The sequence below is a fragment of the Panthera onca genome, chromosome A3 (genome assembly GCF_046562875.1).
Source record: "Panthera onca isolate mPanOnc1 chromosome A3, mPanOnc1 haplotype 2, whole genome shotgun sequence".
Classification (NCBI taxonomy): Eukaryota; Metazoa; Chordata; class Mammalia; order Carnivora; family Felidae; genus Panthera; species Panthera onca.
The window spans coordinates 112233013-112257099 of record NC_138341.1 but is presented as its reverse complement, the minus strand read 5'-3'; the positions used below and the strand labels follow the sequence as shown (position 1 = coordinate 112257099).

The window sequence follows — 24087 nt, the reverse complement described above, 5'->3', positions numbered from 1 at the left end:
GCAGTGGAGATCTGGACGCATCTCTTTCGTGACACTCGTCTTCCTGGGCTGAGTGGGGCGCACCCCGTTGGCGCCCCGCAGGAAGTGGCCACCTGGTGGAAGGCGAGGTTTTGAGTTCCCACTCCATTACTTCCTTTCTGAGCCTTGGATTTCTCGTGTATAAAAAGTAGGAATAATAGTAAGATCTACTTGGGGCGCCTGGGTGGCTCAGTAGGTTAAGCGCCAACTTCGGCTCAGGTCACCATCTCACGGTTCGTGAGTTCGAGCCCCGTGTCGGGGCTCTGTGCCGACAGCTCGGAGCCTGGAGCCTGCTTCCGATTCTGTGCCTCCCTCTCTCTCTGCCCCTCCCCGACTCCTGCTCCGTCCCTCTCTCTCAAAATTAAATAAACATGAAAAAAAAATTAAAAATAAATAATAAAAGCTACTTCCGAGGGTGAGCTGGAGGATGAATTTAAGTTTTTAATGGTAAATGCCTGACACAGCTCCTGGCCCTGACTTAGTGCTTGGGAGATGGTTGTTGAATGAATAAATGAAATAGGCATTGGAATAAAAACCTTTATTGAGGACTTACTGCGTGTGTAAACTCCCATGTATTATGGGAGCTTATTTAAACCTTGTAGTGACACCATGAGAGATACTCTTCTTGTCCCCTTTTACAGAGGAGGAAACTGAGGCACGGAGAGATGGACAGGATCTTGCCTAAGGGCTCAGAGCTGGTCAGTGGCCCGCAGGTGAAATTTCTGGCCTTCCTGCGAGGCTCTTCCCTGCCTCACCCCTCTTCACCCACATTCCAGTTGTCTGTTGCTGCAAAACAAAGCTTCCAAACCTCAGGCACAGAAAGCAGCAACCATTTTATTATGCTTGTGAGTCCTGAGGATCAGGAGTTCAGAGAGGGCAGATTCTCTCCGCTGGGGCCTTAGCTAGGCAGACTGTGCAGCTAAGGGCTGCAGGAGTCACTTCCGAGCTGGCTTCTTCAGTCCCGGGTCTGGCTGGCTGATCTATTTAGCCTTGTGGGTGGTGAGTGTCCAGTTGAATGGAAGACTATGGGGAAGGCTGGCCGTTGGAGGGCAAGGTGGAGAAGCAAGAGACCCCAGGGCTGAGTCCTTGGATCCCAGGGTCGGGGGCCTAGGAAGCTTGCACATTCTGGGGTGGGCACCTCCACGAACAGCTTCTACTCCGGGCATTTGCACAGCCTGTTTCCCGGAGCTGGGCCCCCTCCAGAACCGTGTCCGGCTTCCGTTCCCAGCCTGTCCATCTGGCCCTGGAGGAGGTGCTCCCTGAGCCCCCTTGGGCCGTGTAGACGCATTTGCTGTCCCTCCTCCCAGATCCTGTCGCGGGGGGGGGGGGGGGGGCGGCGCGGTGCGCAGCCCTGTCACGCCATTGTAACTGACTTGAGTACAGACTGGAAAGCTCCAGGGACAAGGTCTTGGGTCTTTATCACCAGCACCCAGCACAGTCCCAGGCACACAGCAGCGCCTTGGTGCATATTTACTGAACCGATGGCGAGGTGAGACTGGTAAATTTTGAGCGACTTTAACTCGAGCCTCAGTTTCCTCTTCTGTAAGTTAGCTTGCAGCGCTGCTGTGAAGCGGCAGGAGATGACGCGGAAAGGCACGCACACAGGGGGAATTTGGAAAGGTGATCTACATCGAAGAGAGAAAAGCAAAGGAAAGAAGATACTGCCCCCAAAGCCCTGGGTCGTGTTAATTACGTTTAAGACATTCCGATCATTAATCGTCAGTATCACTACTGCTGCTTTTGTTCTCAGAAGCATGCACGTTTCCTGAGTCTGATGGGCCGCACAGGATGGTCTGAAATCCTCCCATACGTGAACATGGGAGAGATAGAACTCCCCGAGTCACTGGGGACTGGAGGCCGGGAGGTCAGGAACTGCTACAGTCTCCATTACCACTGTAGGATGAATCCCTGTCCCCTCTGTGCGAGGGAGGGTCTGAGCCCTGGGCCTTCACTGTTGTGAATGGTTTCACCATTGCAACTGTTGTCTGTTGTCGTCCAGCCTGCGGTGGGAGGCGGCCTCCCCCCGTCATCCACCCCCCACTCCTGCCCACCGGCCCCATAGAAGAGAAAAGCCTTGCGTCCCCCTGTTTCTAAAAAGTGCCTGGCTGCAAGCGCGCCTGCAGCGCTGTTCCTGGTTGGGCGGCGCCCTCTAAGGACAGGAGGTGGGAATGACAGGCAGGGCCGTGGTGCGGGTCCGGGGGAACCGGGACACCGTGAGCTCCCAGGTAAGGAATCCGCCTGCGGAGCGAGCTCTGGGGGTGGCCGGTGCAGCGTGGTGGAGCTGGGCGGGAGGGCTGAACAGCAACTCCTCCGCTCGGGCCAAGCCTTGTTTTCTCTGTGGAATAGCATCTGGCATCCTAGAATTCAAATCTCACCAGAAAACTGTATAGAGGAGAGATACACACGTGAGACTCCGAAGAACCACGTTGCTGAGCCCCGCTTTCAGAATCAAAATGGCAGCTGGGATTCTAAGTCCCCCGAGAGCCACCCTTTCCGCTGAGCTTGTCCTGGAATGGGTCGTTGGCTCCCACTGTCTGCCCCCGAACTTGTTGGAGACTGGTAGGCCTGGGGTACGGCCCTGGAATCTGAATGTTTACAAAAAGCGCTCCAGAAGATGCTGTTGGGCCACTCCTATTCGGGCAACGGCTTCTATCTGGTCAGGCCCCCTCTGCATCCATCAGATTGGGTGGGGGTGGGGGGGAGCTGAGGCCCAGAAAGAAAAAATGACTTGGCCTAAAGCCCACAGACGGCTGGTGGCAGGCTGGGACTTGAACCTGGGCCCCCAGTGCTAAAGCCACTCTCACCAGCAGCCCAGGGGATTGAGATGGCTCCTTAGGATGGTCGTGCCTCCTGGGCCTCCCCAGCCCCTCCTGTGATTCATGGGGCCGAGAGGTGCTGGGGGTGGGGGCCGACAGTGCTACTGTCTTCTGTCTGTGGCTAAGCCTCCTTCTTGAGAGGAGCCTGGGGGACTGTGGGCCCCTTCTCTTCTTTCAGCACCCCCTTCGTCCCCCACACACCCAGGCCCTCTGCGCATTCCAGGGAAGACCGCCCCACATGGTTTAGATTCGGCTACTCCAAACTCATCAGCATCATGGTTTTGTAACACCCGCCTGATGCCCAAGAAGCACTTGCAAATTTCTTTTTTCTTTTCTCTTTATTAAAAAAAAAAAAAAGTCGGGATCTTGAAACAACGACAATAGAGCATTTCAGAGGCACAAACTTTGCAGAAGAGAAGCTGGTAGTCTGGCCAGGCAAGGAAGGGCTGTGGCTGTCCTCAGGGAGGAGGAGGGGAGCTAGGAGTGAGGGCGGGCCTTTGGGGGGGGTTCAGAGGGTGTGCCAGGCAGAGGGAAGCCTGCGGGTGGACACTCTTGTGGGGTGGGGGAGTGCTACTTTGTCCCTGTCAGCCTCTCTTCCAGCCTGTACACACCCCGTCCCCAGGCCACCCCAGACCCTCAAAGCTCCTAGCTGCTGGACCTTCTCAGTTCAGGCCACCAGGTAATGCCAGGGCAAGCTGGGAGCCCCCCTTCTGGAGAATCCGGGAGGCCAAGGAGGAGGAGGTTGGTACCATGATGGTGGAATGACAGGCAGTGAGAACAAACCCACTTCTCAGCTAGGTCTAACTGGAGACCCCCCCCCCCCCCCAATGTTCTTCCTGCCGGGTGTGTGAGGTTGTCACAGTGAAATACGAGTGCACAGGGTTCAGTGGTGGCATGGGGGAGTGGGAGAATCTTCCCTCGCTCCTGCCCCTTCCCTTGCTCCTTCCTTCATCTCCTCTCCAAAGGCCCCCAGAGTTGTGCCCTGCAGGGCAGCCAATAAGTAAAAAGTCTAGCACCTGGGTTCCCTGGGTGACCTTGGGCAAGTCCCTTCTTGGGCCTCAGTTTCCCCATGAGTACAACAGGGGGCTCCAGGGTGGGGAACAGAGCAGCCTGGATAATCTCAAAATTCCTTCCAGCTTTGATGGCCTCTTCTGGGGCTTCCTATGCGAGCTGGTGACCAAGGGCCGTGGAAATGGCCTCCAGGGATTGGCCTGAGCAGGGGGCACTCACAGCCCTGGGTTCTGGGGTCTCCTCTGGAGCAGAAGCGGGGCTGTCCGGACGCAAGCAGCCTGCCTGTACTGCGACCTGGGCCCTGCCCTTGGAAACCCCTTCTCTGCGAAGCTGGGGTCAGGACAAGGTCAGGGTAAGGCCTAGAAAAAGTGGTTTGCTTTCTTTAAGAAGTAGATAGAGCATCTGGGGAGCAAGGCACAGACGGTCGGTCTCTCAAAGTGTGTGCGTGTGCGTGTGTGTGAGAGAGAGAGAGGGAGAGAGAGAAGAGACACAGAGGACACGGTGAAGAACAGGAAGGAAAGCAGGGGAAAAGGAAAAGAAAGGCAGGTAGATAAAAGGGAAATGAGTAAGAAGGGAGAGGATTAGAGGGAGGGAGGAGAGGAAGAGAGATGAAGGAGTATCAGAAAGAGAAACAGGAAAGGTGGAAGGGCACAGGGACAGAGGGTGGAGAGAGGCAAGGACAAAGCAGCAGCAGCAACCGCGGTGGAAAGGGCTGGAGCGGGAGGCGCGGGGCCCTGGGGGCTGCAGCTCTGGGGCTCCTCAGGCGGCCGGCTGGCGGGGCCTCACGTCCAGCGTGCGGTCCAGCCTCCTGTCCTTGCGCGGGCGCCCGTCTCTCCGGCCCTTCTTCTGGCTGGGGCTCTTCTCTGCACCGAGAGCACAGGGTGTTGTTTCTGAGGCCATTCGGGGCCCCGGGAGGCCCCTCCATCCTTCCAGATGAGGGTGGGCCCCCACTCTCCCTGAGCGGGGCTCAGAACCACCTTTGGGTGCTGACCTTACAATCACTCCACTTTGGAGCGTGGACTGCAGGGGAACTTACCTGACATGGACCACTGCTCCCACTTCCCTAGCGGGTGAGGAGGGGCACTGACTGGCTGAGGGCACCCCCGCCCCCACCATGCTGGGCATATGGCCTGGCCAGGCCCAGAGGTTTGCATGGGGCGAGGGGGCCAGTCAGGACTTAGGGCGGCCTCGCGGGGGGGTGCCCATGACCCTCCTGGGGGCACTCACTTTGCAGTTTACAAGGCTTCAAGCTGGAGACTCCATACCTTTTGCCCGGGTCCCGGCACCAGCTCCCCCACTCACCTTTGGGCCCCAGCTCTGGCCTCAGACGACGAGGACAGTAGCATTCAGCCAGCACCCCTGCATGCAGCCACGTCCCGCAGGTGTGGGAGCAGGCACGGCCCCACCGCCCCCATATGACAGTCTGTGCTGTGGGGAGGGGTGGCCTGGCCTGCAAACCCCAGACCTACCTGGGAACCTTGACCCTACTGTACCCCCAGTCCCCCAACCCTGCGGCGGGGATGAGTTTCTAGCACAAACATCTGATTCGTCCCATTTCTCAGATAAAGTGACTGAGGCCCAACAGGGACCTTGCTTGGCTGGTGACATAGTCTGGGTTGGACTTCCTGGTGTCACTTTCAAGTGGCTCCCGGCTCACGTGGAGGAAAAGACCACACCTTCTCCCCCCAGCCTTCCTGCCTCCACTTACCCCTCAGGGCAGATTCTGGGTCATCCTCTTAGATGAGGCTGCCCACCTCTGGGCCTCCCTTCACCCACTCCTGAACCCTTAGGGGTTGCTTAGGCCAGGCTCCCACTCTAAACTCCGGGGCTGGCTGTGTCAGCTGAAATGACATAAGCATCTGGGGGATGAAGGGTGGCCACTGCCTGAGTGGCTGTGCCAGCTTTGAAGTTAGGAGGGTGGGGTGAGTGGTGTGGGGTCCCCAGCCCTTCCCTCTGCCTGCCTGATATTGGCCCACCTTTCTCCCATCCACCCACCCATCCACTCCTCAACAAATGTTAACTGAGCACCTGCTGTGTGCCAGGCCCTGTTCTAGGCCCTGGAGAGGCAACCGTGAACAAGGCAGACAAAGACTCGGCTTTCACCGGGGATCGCATTCTAGTAAGGAAGACAGACACTAAACAAGGCAGCACAAGAGTGTGTGCCATCATTTTGGGAGGAAGTAAGCGCTGTGACACCACGGGATGGCGGTCCCAGACACGGGTGGTGTCTCTCGGCAGGGGCAGTCGTGGAGGGCCTCTCTGCAGAGGGGACTTTGAGCTGAGCCCCGGAGGATACAAGTAGCTCACAGTAGGGTTGTCGTGAGGACGAAAGGCATCGGTTTACAGAGCACTGACCACAGGGCCCAGCGCATGAATGTTTGCTGCTGTCATTCATTCTTCATTCATCATCATCATCATCATCACCTATGGGAAGACATTTCCTCTCTCTCTGTCTCTTCATTGTCAATCACCACCAGCAATCATGTGCCGTGACAGGTGTGGCCAAAGTATCAAGTGTTGTGGAGAACTTTCCGTCTGTCCGTCTGTCCGTGTGGGTGTTTTCGCGGGCCTGGGGTCTTAGTTTCCCCAGTCCCCTCTCAACCTCACTCTCCGTCCCCGGCCGCCCAGCTCTGCTGTCTGCACTCCCAACCCAGACTACAAGTGTACCTGAAACCAGGCGTGTCCCTGGGCTCGAGTCCTGGCCCCACCACATGCCAGCTGTGTGGCCCCCCGTGACCTGGCTCTGGGTTCCTAACACTGAAGTGTGACTCTAGATTCCTCTTTGCCCACAGACCTACGTTTGGATCCCAGGTCCACACTTTCCTAGCTGCATGACCCTGAGGCAAGTGACAACCTCTCTGGGCCCCGATCTGCTCATCTGTTGAAGGGGGATGGTAACGATTCCACACCATCGAGTCATGGTGCAGATTAAATGACCCGAAGGTGGAGAATTAGCACACTGCCCACGGCAATAGCAGATGCACAGTTAATGCTGGCCCCCTGCACATTATTGCTACTCACTGTTCACGACGTACCTACCACCCTCCGCGGCCTCTCTTCTCTTTAAGTCAGTGGCTTTAATAGCTGGGACTGACCCCAGCCAGGAAGGACACCGGGGCGGGCGATGCTTAGCCCATGGGAAAGAATGGCTACTCTTGGACTTTCGGGCAGCTTTACAGGCACTATTTGGGCAGGTGATGTCCCCAGCTGCTCAAAGTCCCCCGTGGGCCCTGCCCACTGCAGCCCCGAATGCCTGCCTGGTACTCACCTGCTGGGCAGGGCCTCTGGATGGGACATTTCCGTGACTCGGACAGCACCTGGCAGGTATCTGCCTCGTCCTTCCCGGCCCGGCCGGCCTCCCGCACCCGGGTCTCCAGGCCCCAGGCCGAGCCACAGGTCTTCCCGTTGTGCATGCAAGGGCTCCAGCTGCCCCAGGGGCCCAGCTCACATTCTTCTGTTGGGTGGAGACAGACAGACAGACAGATAGACAGTTCTGGTCAGCTGGCAGTGAGTGTCCTTCAGATCCAAGGGCAGGGTCTGAGGGGTCCTGTTCCCCGAACGCCGTCTCCACATGCAAGGGGTTTGTAAGCTCTCACAAGGAGCAGAGGGGAGACACTTAAATATCTATTTATGAAAGCCCGGGATGGGTGTTAGACTAAAGCATGCCCAGGCCAGATGCGGGGGGGAAGGGGGTGGGGGGTGACCACTGGCTTTAGAGGGGAAGACTTCCCCTAGGAGATGACAGAGGGGCTAAAGGGAGAGGAGGTGATCCAGTGGAACCGGAAGGAAGCACCATGAGGGTAGGTGTGCACAGCCCTGGGGGCCTGGCAGACCATGTCTGAGGGATGGCAGCTAGAGCAGGGGCAGGGTGAAGGCTGGGAGGAGGAGGGCCAGGTGAAGAGGCCAGAAGGTCTGCTGGGAGGCCCTCAGGGCCGAGACACTGCTTCAACCTTGATCATGTGCCTTTGATGGGCTGTGGAAGGTGGAAGCCGTGCAGTGCTGTTGTGAGGAAAAATGAGGTCATGGGACATGAACGTTCTCAGTAGGAAACAACTTAAAAAAAAAACCATATATATATATATATATATATATATATATGTACATATATATCAAATCATATCATATATATATGAATCAAATGTGAACAAATATATATATTTTATATTTATATATTTATAATATATATTTATATGTTTATATAATAAATATAAATATATAAAATATAAAAACATATAATAGAAATATATTATAAATGTACATAAATATATATATTAATTAATATATTTATAAGTATATATTTATATATTTATATTTACTTATAAATATAAATATATACATTATAAATATGTATAAATATATATACATCATAAATATATATAAATATATATTATATATATTTGTTCACATTTGATTCTTTTAAGAGCCCCTGAGAAGTAGGCAAAGAACAGGGCAGCTATGGGATACCCCCATTTTGCAGATGAGGCCACTGAGGCCTTGAGTAGGTAAGGGGCCCGCTAAGGGAACAGAGAAGGGGGTTCAACATCACAACACTGTAAGCATTTCAGACCCGATCGGGCCCAGAAGCCAGGTCTCCAGACCTGAGAACAACGGTCCTTTTGCTAGATGTGTTGATTTGACCAGCAGGGACTGAGCACCTACTGTGTGCCTCATGCTGTGCTAGGTGCTGAGTGGCAGCGGTGACCAGACCGACTGGCTCTGCCTCCCAGAGTTCACCGCCTAGAAAAGTCAGGCGGGAAGGGCAGGGTGCTCCCGCGGTAACGGGAGGAAGCACAGGCAGGTGCCGGAGCCCAGAGGAGGCATGGGCCCCAGGGGCCTGGGGGGAGCTGGAAGACTTCCTGGAGGAGGTGACTCCTGACCTGAAGCTTGAAGTAGGGGTGGGGAGGTTAGCCAGGCTCAGGGAGAGGCGAAGGGGAGAAGTGAAAAGGATGTGAACCCGGGTCTGTCTTATTCCTCGGCAGTACTCTTCTTGTGAACTCTGCTGCCTCCCGCTGGCAAGGACAGCGAAGCCGCAAATCACAGTGACGGTACTGGAGGCTCCCTCTGTGTGCCTGACGTCACCTGTTGGGCCTCCACTCACCACGCGACATTCTCTTAAGGTTCTTCCGGCTCTCCTGACCCCCCGCACCGGGGCCTGCAGGGAAGCAGGCGGGGCGAGGAGGCCCCCACTCACCCTGGCACTCCCGCGTGCTGGGCTGGGCTGCGGTGCCCAGCGGGCAGGTGGGCAGACACTTCCCCTTGTACAGGTAAAACCGCCTCTTGCACCGGATGCAGAAGTCCTGGCTGAAGCAGCTCTCACACGTGGCCCCACATTCTGGAACAGAGCCAAGGTCGCCCGCGGTGAGGGCGGCTGCCCTCGGAGAGGGCAAGCGGCTCGTCTGATGTCGTCCCATAGCAAATCTAGGCTGGGAGTGCGGACTTTCTGCCCCATTTCCATCAAAGCTCAACGATGGCCATGGTTTGTCCCGGGTCGCCATGCAAAGCAGAGTCAGGACTTAGGACCCCTTTTCTCGTTTGAGCTAGGTCCAGAGGGCGCGAGTTAACACGCCCAAGGCCACACAGCGCATAGGGTGGAGGCGAAGGTTCCTTGCCCCCTTAGCGCTGAGGCCAGACAGGACACTGACTTGCTTGCGGCTTCAGAGTCAGCCCGAAACCCCGCCTGAAATCCCAGAGTCTAGGCTCAGGCACAAACCACTTGCCCTGTGGCCGTGTCGGGGTGGTGGGGGGGGGCGGGAGGGGATATGGGCCGGAGGCCTCAGGGGCCCAGCACGAGCACAGGACAAGGGAGGAACCACGTACTTTTGCACCTGTTGAACTCCTGGCCGCGGACGCCGAAGTAGCCAGAGGGACAGTCATGCACACACTTGCCGTACTGGCGGATACCTTCCCGGCGGATGAACAGGAACAACCTCTGCTGGCACGTGGAACAGCCGTTCTCCTCGGAGCAGATGACGCAGCCCGTGCAGTTGCCCCCCAGACCAGTGCCCGCTGCCAGCCAGGCCGGGGTGGGAGGTGAGGGGGAGGGGGAGGGAGAGAGAGTCAAACCACGTAGGTGAGCAGCTCAGACTGCTTCGCGGAGCGTATTAACTGAACACACGGCCACCCAGATGAACGACATTTCCCCCACGGCCAGGTATGATCACGTGACCCCAATCTGGCCACTGGGGTATAAGGGAGAGCAACGTGTGCAACCTCTCAAAAGCTGCCTTAACAAGCACGAGCGGGCCCCATGTCACCCCCTCATCCTTCCTGTTGTTGGAACGTGAACATGATGGCCGGAACTCAAGCAGCCATTCTGGACCATGAAGTAGGAACCACGTGTTGAGGATGGCAGAGAAAGAAAAGCAAAAGAGCCTGGGTCCCCGAGGAAGGTAGAACTACTGTGCCAGCCCTAGACTGCCTGTGCCGACTTACAAGAGAGAGAAATCAATGTCTCTTTTGGTTAAACCATTGTCATCTGGAGTTGTCTATAACTCACAGACAAACTTAACCTTCAGGGAGATGGTGTGTATTTTTGAGCGTGTGGGGGGTGGGGTGCACGTGCATGTGGGGGTGGGGGAGACCCTCGGCCCCCTGCGGCGGGTCCGAACAATACTCCGTTCCTGCCTGTCACCACCATCAAGGGCTCCCAACATCATCAAGCGTAGCAAGTTGAGGAAAGAAAATTTTTGTTGCCCCAGAATCAGCAACCAGACCCAAAGCTGGGAAGAAGGAGATGGAGAATCCTCTAGAAAGAGATTTTCTCCCAGGCTCATGGTGGGGGGGGTGGTCCTTGCTATCCTGGCCATCACCTGATTAAGCTGACCACTTAGAGAGAGGGGCTCATGGGAGACTGGAATTGTCAGCCTGGGGGGGGGGGGTGGTAGGGCGGATTGCTGTGGCTTTCCTTCTGTTCCCAACCCCCAAAACCAATTGAGGAGAGAGGCAGGGTGCTCCTCACAGAGACAGAGTGTCTGCAAAAAGAGGTGACCAGCTTCTCATGCCCCGGGGGGACACTCACTTGTGTTGCAGCCCTGCAGATCTGCCCCTTTCCAGGCCTCTCTGAGCAGAGAAAAGAGGCCAAGGGAGAGAAGGGCAGGGCTGAGTGGGTGGGCAGCAGTGAAAGAGACTGCACATCCCTCATGGCAAGCACGAGGGGCTTCTCGGTGGCAAGGGCCCCTTAGAAGTACCCAGGCTTCGGTGCTCTTGCCATTGCCTTGCCCAGGCAGGCTGGTTGATGGCAAGTGTCCCGGTGAGAGGCAGCAAGGGAAACCATGGAAGGCAGGAGCCGAGGAGAGTCAGAAAGTGACCTGGTGTCACGAAGGATCAAGCAGCTTCTTCGAGGTGATTGGGGACACATTAAAAATATATTTTTTTTAATGTTTATTCATTTTGGAGAGAGAGACAGAGTGTGAGCTGGGGAGGGGCAGCGAGAGAGGGAGACACAGAATCTGAAGCAGGCTCCAGGCTCCGAGCTGTCAGCACAGAGCCCGACGTGGGGCTCGAACTCACAAACTGCGAGATCGTGACCTGAGCCGAAATTGGATGTTTTTCTGCCTGAGCCACCCAGGTGCCCTGGGGACACATTCAACTGTTCCACGTTTATACCCCATTTAAGGTCAGACTGCTTAATACACCAGTTACACATCTCGGCTCACTGAGCCCATGGCCACTCAGCACAGGATGTTCTTGACTTTCCAGCTCTGCCCTCCCTTTCTGTTGGGGCCCGACCTGTCTTTTAGAGGAATTCCCTATTGTGTGAAAGAACCTGGAGAAGGGCAAATCCCGGTGTCCCCCTGGAACAAAAACCAAGGAGGCCAAGCCCTTCTTCAAGTTGGCAGTGACTGGGCATTGACCAATCAGATAATTATTCCCATGACCCCGAGTCCTGGGAGTTGAACAAAGAGAGTAAGGAGGATATGTGGGGATAAGGGTCCAGGTAGAAGCCAGCTGACTGCCCAGACCAGCCTGGGGCCTTTCTGCCTCCCCTCCTTCCCGCTGTGGTGTGGATCCTGCATTTCTCCCAGCCTGATCTCCAGCTGCCTGGATTCTGGGAGCCCCCCACATCCTGCTGCTAACTCCCCTTGCTGTTGCTTACAACTGAGAACCCTCACTAATGTCCTTGGGAAGAGCAGAGTCAAGGTTTGCGTGTTTCCAAAGCTGTAGACCCGCAGGAACCTGAGGGCGGAGAGAAGGTGTGATGTCGTAAGAGGGAACCCCCGGGGCCAGAGAGAGAACTTCGGCTGAAAAAACAAACAGAGCCCACACCTCCCGCCCAACGGGAGACAAGTTAAATTCTGATAATACAAAGGGCTGGCAAGGATGAAAGGAAACTTTCCATTCTGATAAGAGTGTAAATGCTGGAGAAAAATCCAGCAGCATCTAGAACATTTGAGGATGTGCCTTTGCCGAACACAGCCACTTGACTTGTGGTCTAAACCCTAGAGCAGAGCTTCTCAAATTCTTGTACCAGCCTCTTGGAGGGGGCTTGTTACAACACACGGCGCTGGGTTCCACCCCGAGTGTCTGATTCAGTAGATCTGGGGGGGGGGGGGGGGCGAGGGGATGCTGAGAATTTGTATTTCTAACTGGTTCCAGGTGATGCTACTCTGTTGCTGCTGGTCCCTGACTATGCTCTCAGAACCACTGACACAGAAAGACTCTGGTGTCTGTGCCCAGAGAGACATGAACAGAGATGTTCACTGCAGCATCACTGAATAGCAAACAGTTGCAAAAACCCGTGTATCAAAAGAAGAGAGAAACACAGCTGGCACGCAGCCATATACGCTCGCCACATTCTACGTCCAGGACCCATGATAAATGCCTGAGGCTGAGTTGTAGCTGTCATTATGGATACATTTCAGAGACGATGCTGAGAGCAAAGAAAGCAAACGGCATAATGAACATAATGAATCGCGCAGGAAGAGACCATTCGTAGCAAGTTCCAAACTCTGCAAAGCAATACTCTGGGTCATTTACGATACTTAAATTAGTATTAAGAGTAAAAGACACAGGGGACCGATGAAACACTGAATTCAGATTGTGGCTCCTCCTCCGAGGTGAGGTGAGAAGTGGGAAAGGGGATTCGGGAAGAAGGCTGGAGACTTCTCTTGAATCTGTAATATGTAATTTCTGAAAATCTGAAACAAATACGAAAATGGCAACATTTGCTACCAGTGGCTGGCAGGTGTACAAATGTCCACTATGTTTTTTACTCTTGCCTGTAGGGTTGAGCTACTTTACAATAAAAATATACTTTAAAAAATGTTTAGCCTCTGTTGTGTGTGTGGGTTGGGGGAGGGAAAAGGGGGCAGAGGACATCTAATCCCACCCCTCCCAGCTTCCTTCCCCAAGCCCTGACCCATCCTCAAGCTGAGGCCTTGGGCAGGGGACGGTGACAGAAGTTCTGAGAGCCGTGGAGACCTGCAGCCATGAGAGCTATGCAAGTTGTCCTCCCTCCCCCCATGTTCATTCTCCCTCCTCCTCAATAACGGAACCCTCCTGTTTAGCGAATTAATGTCTTCCAAGAATAAAGACTACATTTCCCAGGCTCCTTTGCAGTGGTAGGGGATGATACATCTAAGTTCTGACCAATGGGCTTCCAGTGGGAGTGTCCTGTGCCACCCGCCAAATGACCAGCAAAGAAGAGCTGCTCTATTTTCCTCCCCTTCTTTGTGGGCCTGCGGGGACTGCAGACTTGGAGGCAGGAGCCAGGGCAGGTGCAGGCGGCAGAGGGACCTGGCAGAGAGACCACTGCGAGGCCATACTAGCCCAAGGCAGTCTACCTCACATTCTCGCTTGGGAGAAGGAGGAAAGTGTCAATCCTCTTGGTTAAGCCATGAGGACCGCATGATAACGACTGATGATGTGGGGTCTTCAACCATGCAGGTGGTCACAGAGTGACGTCAGTGGAGACCAGGGTACCTCTCCCCAGTGCTTTGATGCTATGAAATGCCGCTGGACCTGAGATGCAGCCCCACCAACAAAGGGCAAAGGGACCCTCAATCGGCTTGAGGCGATCTCTGCCGCTTGGCAGAACAGGAGTTCAAATTAGAAGTTATGTTCAGTTACAGAAAAACAAAATCATATTTCCTGCACATTGAGCGTGTGGACATACTCACACCCCAACTTGGGGGTCCTTGTCCACAATGCAGGGGAGGAAACAGGCTCAAAGAGGGGAAAGACACTCTCAGGGTCCTGCAGAATCAGTGGAGGCAGGGACCCACGGCAGTCAGCCCCCGCTGCCCTCTTGGAGCATTTTGTTCAGGGATCCACTCTGTCAGGCAGAGCCCGGGGCCACGGGGACGAGCCACACATGCCCCCTGCCGTTATGGGACCTCACAGCCTGGTGGGAGGGCTGAAGCCCACAGAAGTGGCAGACGGGCAAAGTAAAACTTCTTCCAGTCTCTGGGAAGAGCTTCGGGATCATTCGCCTGACCCCTGCAGTTTCACTGGGGATCCTGAGGCCAGAAGGGGTGGAGCCTTCCCCAAGGTCAGGCAGCCAAGCAGCAAATAAGCCCCCATTAGAGCTACAGCACTATTTGTAGAGTGATATCTTGACATGCCGAAGACAAAAGAACCTGATAAGGACCCTCCCCTGACTTCGGAGGGTGTGTGTGTGTGTGTGTGTGTGTGTGTGCGTGCGCACATGGGTGCACACATAGGGGACAGATGTCACTAGCATCTTTCAACCCCAGGTGGTTCTGCCTCCTCCTGCATCCTTGGTCCTGGTGGTTGGCTAGGATGCCCTCTAGTGCCTCTATGTTGTAATGACTTTAAATGCTGATGGTCTGTGGCTTTTCATCACATCTCTAGAACGTGTCTGAAAGAGCAATGCTATTTCTCCCCTCCCCAAGGTCATGGCTGTAGAGACAAGATAATGCTATGAATCATAAGTGATGACAACTAGAATTTGTACCATGCTGCTTTAGAAAGACCCGAACTTGATAGTTCTTAAACTTGACTGTGTGTAAGAATCCCCAGGGAGGCTTGGTCTGAGCCCAGGAATGTGCATTACAGTAAGTCCAAAATAAATGTGATAGGCGTTCTGGATGTGTCTTTCCTGCTCACAGTTGCCTTTCCCTGAAAAGCAGACCTGGCAACCAAGCTTGGATTGCATGACCCTGTCCTCTGGCCAGTGGTGGACGGACTGAACTAGGGACTGACGGCTCTTCCTAGCTGGGCCCATTAGACCACCTCTCTTGAGAATTTTGACGTTGGGCCACCAGAAAATGGTCTGGGTTGGCCTCTTGACCTGAGGACATTTGTAGGAGGGCAAGGCAGTGCCCAAGTGTGAGAAGTTTTGGCGGGCACTAGCATCAGTGGCCCCTCTCTTTGCTAATAGAGACCCCATCCCTCCACACTCTCTGACTTTGAGGTTCACATAGAGTCTCTCCACCCAGACACACTTAATCCAGACTTGGGCAATCACCACACTGGGTGCCCTTGACTACAGTGGTTGGTTCGGACATAGGCACGTGTCTCGACAAGAGCTAGGCTTGAGATTTTTTGGGGGGGGTGGTGGTGGTGGTGGTTAACAGGTGTGTGTATGTGTGCATGTGCATGCGTTTTCTTTTCCGCTCTGTTGGGATTTGGGAAGATGGAGACCCCTCAAGGCTCCCTCAAGGCTGGGCTCAGCCCATAGCTCCAAGCTCCAAGCTCCAAAGCTTTTCACTTGAGCTAGCTCTCCTCCTGTCAACTCACAATCAGAACGATGCAGCTCACCAGGTATGTGGGGCTCAACAGACCACGGCAGAGCTGCTCTGCTTCAGCAAGGCCAAGGGGCTTGGACCGCCGGCCACCCAGCCTGACTGCCATGGCTCCCCACGGGCCCTCGGGTTCTAGGGAGCACACTTTGAAAGCCCCTGGATTCTTCCACACCTCAGCTGGATCCTGGACTTCATCACTGGCCTCTCCCAGCTCAGACGCACATTTCTAAATGAAAGCATTTGAGCTCAACTTGCAACACCCCCTGGGTTTTTTTTGGGGGGGGGGGGCCTCAGAGAGGATGACACCCCAGTGAGTTCCTGTATCAACTGTCTCCCATGATCACAGCCATCCTCCCCCAGTCAAAATACCAGGCCTAAAATGCATGGCCCGGTTTTCCTCCAGCAGTTGGAGGGGTTTCAAATGACATGTGAGTCCCTTCGTCTTTCCCCGAGAAAATGACAGCAGAATGGATGACATCGGGCTTGGCAGTTTACCGAGAGACGCGGGCTAGTAACTACTCTGAGCGCATGCGTGAGCCCAGGCTTGGGTGATCCATTCATTCATTCGTCCGTGCATCCAACCAATGTGACTCTGTCAGGTCCAGTGCTAGGGGCTCAATGGTTATGAGCTTTGGGGGACAGCTGTGTGACTGGGGGCAAAGTGCTTTAACTCTGAGCTCAGTTATTCTCATGTAAATGGAGGTGATGATGCTTATCTTGCAGGGTTCTTATGATTGAGGGAGGTGGTCCATGAAAACCACTTGGCTTTGAGCTCAGCACATAGCAGCCCCCGCCCCCCATAAACGGCAGCTATTGTTGTTATATTGAAGCCATGACCAGTTTTGTGCCCTCAAAAAGCTAAGGACGTGTGTTACGGTGCAGGTGCCCAGGTTCCAATCCTGGCTTCACCACTCATGGAGTGACCTTGGGCACAGAAGCCCCATCATCTGTGGGCCTAGGTGCTTCTTTATAAGTGTAAGTTCCTTTCCTGTTCCCTCACTGTCACGGGCCCAGGGTGGGATATCAGTCCACATTTGGACCCGCCTCCCTCTCACAGGTGGGTAGACGGAGACCAGAGGGGTTGGTGAACAGCAGGGTCCAGGGAGATGGTCTGGAAGGTGAGGAGCTCAGGGCAGACATGAGGAGGCAGCTTTGGTCTTGGGTGAAGGGCAATATTATCCTTTCTGTGGGGATCAGGCAGTGACCTGTGTCTTCCAACAAGCGTTCCCAATCTCGGGGTGACCGCATCCTGAGAACACCCCCAGGCACCTTGTTGGAAGAGGAGTCAATGGCTCAACATTTGCAAGTGCTCTCCATATTTTTTTCCACTTGGGAATTTCAAGTGGAGTCAAGGTCACCTCTGCGATATCATGCCTCCCACCCACCTTCAGCCTGCAGAGCTTTCCTGGAAGGGGCCAAAAGGCACAGGGTGACATCTACGACCGTGAAAGTTACGTGCCCTCCCAGGCAGGCTTATGTCCTCAGCAGCCCACAGCGAGTCTGAAACACCCTCAATACCCAAGTTAAGAACTCCAGCCCCACACTTAAAAAACAAAACAAAACCAAAAAAAAACCCCACCCTAATTTGAATAGATTGCTAACATTTAAAAAATCAGATTTCACATAAAAAGCGGGCATTTGGACTTCTCTGGAAAAAGCCAGCCTATCTGCCAACACTGTGCCTGCATTCCCTCAAGGCAATACTCGGTTGAAGTCACCTAGATGGGACACAGGCTCGCCACTCTGCCCCACCATTTCCTTTACTTATCCCTGCCGCTGAGGGCAAAGGTCAGCTGCTCTGGGTTATCATCCTTGAGCTTCTGTTTATGTTATACCCACTTCACTCACTGATGCTAGAAAGCAATGTAGAGCAGGGGTTCCCAAAACTGGACATGCATCAGATTCACCTTGGACTTATTAAAGGACAGGTGGCTGGGGTGCCTGGGTGGCTCAGTCAGTTAAGCATCTAACTTCAGCTCAGGTCATGATCTCGCGGTTCGTGGGTTCGTGGGTTCGAGCCCTGCATTGGGCTCTGTGCTGACAGCTCAGAGCCTGGAGCCTGCTTCGGATTCTGTATCTCTCTCTCTCTCTCTCTCAAAAATAAATAAAACATTTTAAAAGATTTTAAAAATTAAAGCACAGATGGCTGAGCCTCCCCCAGAGTTGTGGATGCAGCAGATCTGGGCAGGGCTTGAGAACGTGCATCGCTAACAGGTTCCCAGGGGATGCGGGCGCTGCTTGAAGACTGGAGTAGGGTTAAGAGCCAGACTCTGTGGGTTCAAATCCCAGTTCTGCCCCTTATCCTTGCCCAGGTGTCCTTGAGCCTCTCTGTGCTTCAGTTTCCCCACCTGCAAAACAGGCATCAGACTGGCTGAGCTTACAGTGAATGTCGTGAGGACCTGAGAAACCCTGACACTGATGAGCGACTCAGGAATATTACTATCACCGCCTACAATGCGTTCGTGGCTGTTTGTGATTCGGGACTTGCTTGGGCAATCAGTGCAGAACGTTTTATTTTGATGTCAACATTTTTGGGGGTAGAGTTTCTTCCTAACTGGGGTGTGCCCGGGGAACTGTCTTGCGTGAGAACATCATGTGTCATGGTCGACAGAGGATTTAACACAGCTGTCCTGAAGCTCTCCCTCGGGGTGAGAAGGATGGGGGTGGAAAGAGAATGCCACCCCCTGCCCCGAGGCAGTGCAACCTGAGGAGGGCCAGTCCCCACCCTGGGTCAGTCCTGCTCTGTCCCAGGGGAGGATCCAGACCATTGTAGGGGGGCCCCATGCAGACAGCGTTGGGCAGTGAGTCCTCTGATCCCTGCCTGGCAAGTGGGGGACACATGTCACTGATGACCAAAGGAAATAAACAACATGTGGGCTCCCGCCTGTCCACTCCGGCCACCACATATGGGAGGCAGTCGCCGCTGCTGGAAGCTGGCTCAGAGGAGCCCCGCGGCACATCCCTGCCTGGAGGGCAGATTGCACCATCCCGGCAAGGGATGGACCCTGGAGATGACTCCCAGCTTGTAGTCTCCCACGGGGTGCAGGGCTAAAGGTCTCCAGCCCACTGGCCTCTTCTCAGTACCCAGGGGGGACCTAGAGGGCCACACACTCAGCAGAATGTTGAGGTGCGCTTGGCTTTGGAGCCTGACAACCACCGCTTCCTGGCTGGGTGATCTTGGGCAAGTGGCTTCACTACTCTGAACCTCAGTCTCCTGCAAAATGGGGACAACGGTGGCAACCAGCTCCCAGGCACTTGTCGGCATGACGTGAGCTCATCCACGCAAAGTGCTCAGCACAACTCAGGGCAGACGGATGAGCGCTATTTTGTTACTTGATTTATGCGAGATGCCTGGGAGGCACCCAAGGTGCTCCCTTGAGGGCTGGCGCCTAGTTTGGAGTGTTCTTCAAACCGCCCTTGCCTTGCACCTGTTCTCAGGGAGCCTGCAGTCTGGGTGGGAGGACCAGGCTCATGTATCGTAAAGGAAGCTGATGGTGTCTCTTTTCCTCCACTGAAGGGCGAGCCCCAGGAGGGTGGGGATAAACCCCAGAGCCGCCCACAGACGAGTCAGCACCTTGCTTCTGCTCATCCGAACTATCCTGGCCAACGTTGCACCTCTCTGCCTTATTCTTTTTCGTAGCTGCTCACCGTTCCATGTGGGGATGCTGCAAAAGGCATTTAAGTGCGATCATCATACCCACTTCAGAGACGAGGAAACTGAGGTTCAGGGCACCGCTGCTGCTTGTCCGAGGTCACTTAGTAAGAGGTGGAGCGGACAGCCAGACCCAAGCAGGGCGACTGCAGAACCCGAAGGCTTCATCTTAAGGCCACACCTCCTCCCGGGTGCCAGGGTATCCCACCCCCCCTTTAATCCTCCACAATGAATAACACGTCCCCCTACTATGGTCTTTGCTAAGTTTCCAGTGTTGTGCTAAGGCCACTGCCGCCTTCCACGTCCATTTGACCTTGACTGAGGCAGGAAGTTGGCCCTGGCCACACAAGTGCAGGCTGTCCAGGGACTGAGCCCGCCCCTTCTGCATGTCTCATTCATTTCCCCCCTTTGCCATGCTCACCCCCGTGACACAGAACAGGTTAGCACGTGTGCGGTCAACCAGGGAGCAAATGCCTGTCTCCCCGTCCCTTCCAAATTCTCTCTGGGGGTTTCTCTTGCTGTCCCCACCAGGGCTTTGGGAGGTAGGGAAGTGCTCTGCTCCCCTCCCCCCAGGTCAGAATCCAGAAGGAATCCTTTACTGACGTTGGCTTACGTGGGTGGGGGAAGACAGGACGGAGGATGGTAAGGGAGCCAGGATTCACACCCACATCTGTTCTTTCCCAGCCCCTGGTGATCCTCAGATTTAAATCCACATAGAATCATCCGGGGCTGCTTGTCAAAAGCAGAGGGCATCACCACCTCTCAATATAGGGGGGTTGGTTTAAAGACTGTGGTGGTGTGCTAGGTGCTGTATTTGTATGAACTCAGATGCTCTTCAAAATCCACACTGCGAGGTCAGCCAGGGCTTCCCAAACACTGATGCTGCAACAAAAGTGTCCAGGGATCTTGGGTTCAAGTGTAGATTTTGATGCCAAAGGTCTGGGTGGGGTCTGAGATCCTGCTTTCCTACAAAGCTCCCCAGGGACGTGGATGGTGCTGGTCCTTGACCTCATCTTAAGAACCAAGGGGGTTGGTGCTGTTCTCACCCCTCATTACACAGGTGAGGACACTGAGGCTCTTAGGCCAACCAGTGTAAGCAGCAGAGCTCAACAGAGTCCCCAGACAGTGCTACCTTGCTCCAGTGGCCTTGATGGTGGCTGAGGGGTGGGGGTAATATTTGGAAGGGGCAACCCAGCTCCTCTTACCACTCATCGGAGGGCTTTCCCAAGTGGCGTGAGTTGGGGACAGTCCCTACCAAGCTCAGCAAGGCAGGAAGGGGAGGGACTGGGGTTGTGTGTGTGTGTGTGTGTGTGTGTGTGTGTGTGCACGCGCGCGCGCGCGCTGCTAGGACAATGAGGGGTGTGTGCCGGCAGGTGAAACGCACATCAAAAGGATTCCAGTGCTCAGGGGTGAAGCATGAAATGCTCACCCTGTGCCAGCCCTGCCTGGCCCTCCTGCCAGGTAGGGGGGAGGGGGGTGGACACAGTCCGGAGCGGTCTGCTCGTGCCCGGCCTCCCAACTCTCATCGAACCAAATCTCCGCTTCCCTATCCCTTAACGACCCTCCCTGGACCCAGCAGATGTATTCTGCCCTCCATTACCCACTCGCTAAGGGCGGCCACACTTGTGTTCCTGGGGGAGCCCTGTGGGAGCCGAGCAGCCCAAAGCAGCGCTAGTGACTTTCAGAAAAATCGTCATTTTACAATCACTTGCAAAAAAAAAAAAAAAGGATTGTTATTGGATCCTGCATCACTCAGCAAGCAGCACTGGAGGTGGGAGCAGCCGGCTGAGACCGGGACCAGGCAGAGACAGTCCTATGTTCCAGGTGGCTTCTCTGGGACCCACATCTCCCCAGAGGTCAGCACCCCACCATCCATGCATAGAATCATCATGGAGCTGCTCTGACTGTAAAACTGTCAGCAAGTCAATCTGCCTACGGAACTGTCACAAAACCGTCTTGGGTGTGAAGGTGTCGTAATGTTGTCAAGCATGTGAAACTGTGTAAGAACTTGTCTCGCGATTGTCCTACGTGTGAGACTGTCACAAAATTGTCAAGTAGATGCGGTTGCCATTCTTTTGGGAAAAAGTATCGAGAAAACGGTTCCTTTTCTTTTCCAGCTACAGGGACTGGCGGTTTGTTGTGGTGGGTGGCCTGGAACAAGCTGCTGGAATACTCCGTGCCTCAGTTTCTTCTTCTGTAGTTACCTCATTGGGATATTTTGAGGGTCAAATGCATTCTGCTCAAAAGGGCGCAGAGTAGGTCCTCAAGAAATCTCATGACCCTTCCCATGAACAGAGTCTCCCTGAAGTGGGTGCGTTTCTGGCTTGCTCACGGCCATCACCCTAGTACCTGGCAGAGTAGATGCCTGGTACACAGTAGGTGCTCAGTACTTGTAGGGTGGGGAGTGGACTCAGACAGCTCCTGGCTCCCTCCAGTTCTGGTTCTGTATGGTTTGCTGTGTGGCCTTGGGCAGGTCTCTTGCCTCTCTGATCCTCTCTAAACCTACTTGGCTGCTCTAAAGTACCCTGAGACCTGTGTATAAAGTAGCTGGCAGAACTGGGGTTCAATCAACCCTAACCCTTTCCCTCCCCTGGGGAGCTTATGATTCCCCATTGCTCTTTATTTGCAGAGGCCCCTCCTGGCTCTTTGAGAGGCTATAAAACTTCAGCTCTGGCTGAGTAGGAGGACGTCTGCAGCAGTTAGGACTCTGGTGGGACATATCCAGCCAATATTGGCACCCCGATGCCATATGCCGTGGGTAGGGGGCAATGCCCACTGGGCTAAACCAGGAGCCTCCCGCAAGCCCCGGGGAGGATGTGAGTGCCAGGATTCCAGGGAAGGTGGGGGAAACTTTCTAAGAGGAACTAGAAAGCCTGGATTCCTAAGATTCATTGGAGAAAGGTACCAGGTTTGACATAAGCAACCTCCTTTACTTTGTCCTGTTGAAGTCCTGTGAGGCACAGAGCACAGGGCTAGGAACCAGGACCGTGGTACCCGTCTCAGCGTGGACTCAGACTCTGTGTATGATCTTGGCAGAGTTCCTCCTCGCCCCACGCCTCAGTTTCCCCAGCAGAAAACGAAAGGATTGGTCTTGATAAGGGGCTTTCAAAATATTTTCCGCTATGAAAGCCTTTTTTTCCCCAGAAGGAGATGAGATATGGGCATTCAGTTAACAGGGCAGGAAAGAATAGAGCTGCTTGGGTTGAAATCTGGATGGGTTTGAGAGTGAGGATCTTGAACCCAGTCCTTTTGGGTCCCTTCACCCCCTCCTGGAGGCAGCCCCTGAGGGCTTGGACCATCTCTAAGGACCTTCGAGCCCCAAAGTCCCACAGTTCCAGTGGTGGCAGGAGAGGTGGCACAGCAGCCAGCAGACAGCCTGGGTTCAAACCTCAAACCAACCTCTCTGGGCCTCAGTTTCCCCATCTGTAAACCCGTGTCCGGCAGACGGTAGACGTGTGGCAGCGGGACGTCTGTGAGCAGCGTGGAGCCCCTACATGGCCAGACTCTGTCGCCATAACCCGGTGAGGTGTTAGTATCTTCCCTTACAGACAAAGAAGTTAAGGCACAGAGAAGGTAAGTGAGGTGCCCAGAATCACACAGCTGATGAGCGGCAAGCTGCGATTTAAGGCCAGGCAGTCTTAGTAACTGGTGGCTGTTATTGAGTATTAGGGAGAATCTAGCCCTCAGAACAGGCCCAACATAAACACCCTCCTCACCTCATAAAATTAAGCCCAAGGAAGCCTTGGGTAGATGATCAGCGCTCAGCACTGAGAAATCCTGGGGCCCCACTGCCAGTAAGCACCAGGGAAGGGGACCAGCCCTAAAAGTCAGGGCTGTCAGGGTTCCAGCGACAGCTCCAGCCCCTCTCAACCAGCACCCCCCTGGGGATCAGGAGGTTCCGAGGGGTGACAGAGTCGAGAATCCAGTCTGGGCCTCCAGGCAAGCGCTAAGCATCTTCGTGGACCCAATTCTGGGTCTGGTCTCTTCCCACAGGCTCCCTTCCCCTCTCGAATCCTAGCAGAAGGGAGAGAGCCCCAGACATAGCCTCCTGCCTCAGATCTTTGGGTCCTAGGGCAAGTCCCTCCCTGTTTCTGAGCCTCGGTTTCTCCATCTGTCAAAACCCATTGTGTGGAAGGGTCCAGTATGCATTTACACATCCATCCGACAGGCATTTCTTAAATACCTATGAGGTACCACACCCTTTCCTAGACTCCAGGAACATCAGGGTAAAACAGGAAACAAAGAACCCCATCTCATTTGCTTTTGTTCGACTTATTAAAGTTAAAAGACAGATCACAGAGGGGCGCCTGGGTGGCTCATTCCGTTAAGCCTCTGACTTCGGCTCAGCCCATGATCTCACGGTTCTTGAGTTCGAGCCCCGCGTCAGCTCGGTGCTGACAGCTCAGAGCCTGGAGCCTGGAGCCTGTTTCGGATTCTGTGGCTCCCTCTTTCTCTGCTCCTCCCCCACTCATGCTCTGTCTCTCTCTCTCCTTCAAAAATAAATAAAAACATTACATTAAAAAAAAAAAAGGAGGGGCACCTGGGTGGCTCAGTCAGTTAAGCATCTGACTTCGGCTCAGGTCATGATCTCACAGTTTGTGGGTTCAAGCCCCACATTGGGCTCTGTGCTGACAGCTCAGAGCCTGGAGCCTGTTTCAGATTCTGTGTCTCCCTCTCTCTCTGCCCCTCCCCTGTTCATGCTCTGTCTCTGTCTCAAAAATAAATAAACATTAAAAAAAAAAAAAGGAGACAAATCACAGACCTGTGGAAACATTTTAGAAAGATGCACAGAATGATTCTAGATTGGAAGATAGATTTCCCAGGCTCTCTGTCTTACTCATCCCCGCTCCCAGTGTTACACACAGTGCTGGGTACGCCGGGTGCT

General features: G+C 54.4%; 1 protein-coding gene across 1 annotated transcript in view; it reads right to left on the bottom strand.

Annotated features, from left to right (window-relative positions):
* Positions 1–3197: 3197 nt before the first annotated feature.
* RSPO4 (R-spondin 4) overlaps positions 3198–24087 on the bottom strand; it is a 35208-nt gene continuing 14318 nt past the window's right edge. The window contains exons 2-5 of the mRNA XM_060614311.3: positions 9663–9851; positions 9037–9177; positions 7114–7299; positions 3198–4708 (exon numbers count right to left, since the gene is read on the bottom strand). Coding sequence (XP_060470294.3) covers positions 4605–4708; positions 7114–7299; positions 9037–9177; positions 9663–9851 — 620 coding nt within the window. The 3' untranslated portion in view covers positions 3198–4604. The remainder of the gene's footprint in view (positions 4709–7113; positions 7300–9036; positions 9178–9662; positions 9852–24087) is intronic.